Consider the following 4656-nt stretch of genomic DNA (forward strand, 5'->3'; position numbering starts at 1 on the left):
GTTTCGCCCTGGTTGTTGGAGCAGAAAAGCATCTGTTAGCGTCAAAACCGCTTGCAGGCCAAAGGCAAATTCCCTCTGGGGCCGAGAGGGATGTGAAACCGGTTGCGCGAGAAGCAACCGCTCTCCGGCTCCCCGAAACTTGGTGCTGCGATGGCCCGTGGCCAAGTCTCGCGGGCACGGCATCGCCTCAGCCCTGCTTCCCCTTCTTCTTTCCGATGTCGGTGCCAGGTGGAGAGATGCGGCGTGGCTTGTGGTTGCTTCCCTCAGAAGCTCCAGCTGCAAAATGCTGGTGCCAGGCTTGGTCCCTCTGAGCCTGGAGATGCCCCTTGCCAAGCTTAATTCGAGGCTGTGCCCTCCTTTTTGGGGAAGGATTGTCTTTTTATTTATTTATTTATTTATTTATTTATTTATTTCCACCTCCCCGTTTTTCCATTAGGGAATGGGAGGCTGTAATTAAATCCTCTTTTATTTCCCCTTGGTTTGGCCCAATGGTGTGTGTGCCCCATCTGGGAGCTTCCACTGGATCCCCACTGCTTCGAGTGAGGGTCCGGGTGCCTCTCCAACATGAAGAAAGGGGATCTGACTCCCCCTGCCCTGCCAGCAGGGTTGACACTCGTGCTAGACAAGCATGAGGAAGGAGGGTTCACAACCGTCCCCTCCCGCAGGCTCATCAACGTCACCATCCAGTTCAAGCTGAAAGCCATCAACATCCAGACCATCATCAACAATGAGATCCCAGACTGCTACACCTTCACCATCACCGTGAGTGTGCGGCGGTGACGCAGAGCGATGGCGGCAGCGAGCACGGGCAGAGCCGAGGTGCTGGAGAGCCACCAGGCAGGTTTTTGACCGTCCCCTTCTCCCAGATCACCTTTGACAACAAGGCTCACAGCGGCCGGGTGAAAATCCACCTCGACAACCGGGCTGACATCAAGGAATGCAAGGACCCCAGCATCTTCGGCCGAGGTAAGGTGCCCGGGTTTGGCCCAAACGTGGTGCTTGTTCCCTAGTGGGTGCTTTGTGCTGGGCAAGAGCTCCGGGTGCTCCCCTGGAACCCTCAGCATCACTTCTTGAGAAGATCCACCTGGGCGTCTTGCAGGTGACAACTCCTTCCGGCTCTTCTTCGACGTCGTCGTGCTCCTTGTGTGCTCGCTCTCCTTCATCCTGTGTGCCCGCTCCATCATACGGGGCCTCCTGCTGCAGCACGTGAGTGATGAGGAGAGCGAGGAGCAGGATGTTTTCGAGCTGTGGCAGGGCCGCTGCGTTTCAGAGGTGGCCTCGGATGTTAATCAAGGCTGCGGCTCCCCTTTGGGTGGGCGAAACTTAACGGTTGTGCCTAGAAGACCTGGTTTCTTCCCTATGCTCAGGAGTTCAGCCAGTTCTTCCAGCGCCGCTACAACCAGAGTGTGTGTGTCTCGGACCGCATGGAGTTCCTCAACGGCTGGTACATCCTGCTGGTGGTGAGCGACATCCTCACCGTGCTTGGGACCATAATGAAGATCGGCATCGAGTCCAAGGTGTGGGACAGTGGCTGGGAACAGCAGGTGCCAGATGCACCAGGGCTGCTGGCACCAAGAACTCTCCTGCCCAAGGGAGGGGTATTTACTTGCCCGTGGTGGTGGCAACGTTGCCACTAGCCTGCGGCTGAGTGGCAAGGGCCACCCAAGGCGCTGGTGGGGGCTGAGAGGCCACGGCTCAGGTCCGTGCTGTCTGTCCCTGCAGAACTTTGCCAGCTACGATGTCTGCAGCATCCTCCTGGGCACCTCCACGCTGCTTGTCTGGGTTGGGGTCATCCGCTACCTCACCTTCTTCCAGAAGTACAATGTGAGTGGCCTTGGGGACATGTTCTCCCCCCCTCAAGCTCGGGACAGTTTCTAGGGTGGGAACGTCCTGACACCGAACATAGAGATGCCCAGGTGGGCTCATGGCCACCACTGCAGCACCATGGGGCTCCCTGTCCTGCTCCTCCAAGGATCTTGGAGTCACACAAGGTGTTTCCACCATACGTTCTCTCTGGGGTTGTCCCCTTCTCCTCCCTCTGACATGCTCCGTGGAGGGAGGATGGCAGATTAATCCCGGTTCTGTTCTTCTGCCAGATTCTCATCGTCACGCTGCGGGTGGCCCTGCCCAACGTCATCCGCTTCTGCTGCTGTGTGGCTGTCATCTACTTGGGCTACTGCTTCTGTGGCTGGATCGTGCTGGGCCCGTACCATGTCAAGGTGCTGCTCCTGGGCTCCTCTGATGGGGTTTGCCCCCCTCCAGGGGCTGCTCCGAGACAGTTCCCTCTCCTGGTTTGGGAGAAGACGAGAGCTGGGCTAGTTCCCATCTTTGAGTCCTTGGGTTGGATGAGGCCCCAGTTCTCGTTCCTTGCAGRGCACTGGGGTGGTTTGTAGGGTGTCAGGTAGCACTTGCCCACCAGAGAGAAGGCTGGGAATGTCCCTAGGGACCAATGGGAGCTTTCATCCGGGCAGTGGAAAGGACTAAAGGTGACCTCAGTCGCCTCTCATCCCAGTTCCGCTCCCTCTCCATGGTGTCCGAGTGCCTCTTCTCCCTCATCAACGGGGACGACATGTTCGTGACCTTTGCTGAGATGCAGCAGAACAGCTACCTGGTGTGGCTCTTCAGCCAGATCTACCTGTACACCTTCATCAGCCTCTTCATCTACATGGTGCTCAGCCTCTTCATTGCCCTCATCACTGGCTCCTACGAGACCATCAAGGTGAGGCCAGGGGCGGAGAGATTCAATCGCGGAGCCAAAATCGCTCGCGTTGGGAGCGTATCCGACCCCGAACGTTCCCATGTGTCCTCGCAGCACCAGTGCGAGGGCGAAACGCCCGTCTCGCAGCTCCACGCCTTCATTGCCGAGTGCAAGGACAGCCCCAAGTCGGGCAAGTATCGCCGCGAGAGCACCTCGTCCTGCTCCGTCTTCTGCTGCTGCGAGAGGTGGGCGCCTTTTTGGGAGCCGTTAGGCACCYGTTCGTGGGCTGGCCTGGCTCTGCCACCCCAGTTCTCAATGCTGCTTCCTCCTGCGTGCCAAAAGAGGAAGATTTGTGGCTATTTTGCTGCTGGTTCCTCTTGTAYTGGGTGGTCCCACCTCAACTGTGAACCTCCAGCCCTCTTGGCAACCCAAAGTGGCTCGGCACCCATGGGGACCGTCGTGGGGCTCCAGGATGAATCTGGCTCCCCCCTTTGGCCATCCTGTTTGGTTTTAGGGGGAGCTGGATTGTCCYATTTGGAGCAGGGCTCAGCCCAAACCTCCTTCTCCCGCAACCAGGGGGAGAAAGGGGTACCTGGATCCGCTCCCRGAGCAGTTGGCTTTTCCCACAGGGCTCCTCTGCCGGACAACACCTTGCTGGTGAACTGAGGGAYGCTGCCACCGACGAGCTGGTCCTACTGCACAGACTCCTTCTGCCGCCGGGGCTGCCTCCCCGTGCTCTTTTATTTATTTTAATGTCGGCTTTTATCGGCACCGGAGCTCAGCACCTGCCCTGGAGGGGATGGGGCGAGATGGCACCCGTGTTTTCCGGGGCAGATCTCGCAGCGCCAGCACCCGAGAACTGGATGGATGATTGCAGCCCCTTTTTCTGCAGTGGCCGTGGTGTCTCCATGCTCCAGCACCCAAAATGCAGCCCCTGGGTCCTGCCTGRATGCTTGTTCCTGAGGTGGGGGGGCCCTGCGGTGCCACAACTTTGGCTCTGCTGAGCTGGGAGTCGCCTCCAGAGCCTGGAGCAGAGCTGGGGCGAGAGCAAAACCGCTTCCTCCCACGTTGGCCCCAGGCGGGGAGCTCAAGGGGCGCTTTGTTTCCCCGTTTCGCTCTCGGCTCCGTGCTGGGCGCGGGCTGGTACCTCCCGCCCCGTCGCCTCTTTTTGCTCTCGGCGCAGCCCCAAACTCACGCTGGCAGCTCCGGCTGCGTTTCGGCTCCGGCGAGCCTCGAGGCTGTTTACGCGGAGAGAGAAAGAGAGAGGTCAAGGGCAGGGTTTGTAACCGCAGCAGGAGCAGCTGTCTGCCGCTGGAGCGGGGCCAGCCGCTGCCTGGCCTCTTCCCCCAGCCCCCTGGGCCGGAGCCGAGCGGAGGAAAGGGGCAGCTGAGCCGGGACCGGGCTCTTTGGCCRAATTTATCCCCCCCCACCCCTCGCAGGGGAGCCCGGCAGACCGTTCGCTGCTCCCTTTCCTCTGATCCTGCCTCTCACTCCTGAACTGAGTTGGGCCTGGGCTCGGCTGCGGTGCTGCAGGCTCGTCCCGGCCCTCGGTCGCCGTTTTGGGGCCGCGTCGAGCAGGAAGACGGGGTCGGCTGGTGCCGTCGGGGGGTGCCCCATTGGGGTTCCCCTTCCCCCCCCCCCCGCCTGGGTGCTGGGTTGCGCTGGGCGAATAAAGTATCCCAGGAGGAAAAGCGGCTCTTTGGGGTTTTTGGGGTGTTGCCTCAGTCTTGCCAACGCCCCCACTGGGGGGACAGGGTGGGTGGAGGGTGCAGTGGATGCTGGTGCCTTGGGGTGGCTGTGGGGCAGGGGTACTACCACCCTGGGGGGCACCAGTGGTGTGGTGGGTGCTACCCCCACCCCCCTGGGGCAGGGCACCCTGGCAACGGGTGCCATCACCCTGCGGTGCCTGTGGGGTCCCAGGGGGTGCTGTTCCCTCCCCCCCCCGCCCGCTCCGTGGG

The 4656-nt window shown here is 60.6% G+C and overlaps 1 protein-coding gene across 1 annotated transcript in view; it reads left to right on the top strand.

The window, feature by feature from the left end:
* MCOLN1 (mucolipin TRP cation channel 1) overlaps positions 1–4389 on the top strand; it is a 5670-nt gene extending 1281 nt beyond the window's left edge. The window contains exons 4-12 of the mRNA XM_085317039.1: positions 575–762; positions 867–966; positions 1100–1206; positions 1368–1517; positions 1723–1824; positions 2097–2219; positions 2513–2719; positions 2813–2943; positions 3328–4389. Coding sequence (XP_085173165.1) covers positions 575–762; positions 867–966; positions 1100–1206; positions 1368–1517; positions 1723–1824; positions 2097–2219; positions 2513–2719; positions 2813–2943; positions 3328–3364 — 1145 coding nt within the window. The 3' untranslated portion in view covers positions 3365–4389. The remainder of the gene's footprint in view (positions 1–574; positions 763–866; positions 967–1099; positions 1207–1367; positions 1518–1722; positions 1825–2096; positions 2220–2512; positions 2720–2812; positions 2944–3327) is intronic.
* Positions 4390–4656: the final 267 nt, after the last annotated feature.

The sequence above is a fragment of the Rhea americana genome, unplaced genomic scaffold, assembly GCF_003343005.1.
Source record: "Rhea americana isolate MKP2758 unplaced genomic scaffold, rheAme1 scaffold_488, whole genome shotgun sequence".
NCBI lineage: Eukaryota > Metazoa > Chordata > Aves > Rheiformes > Rheidae > Rhea > Rhea americana.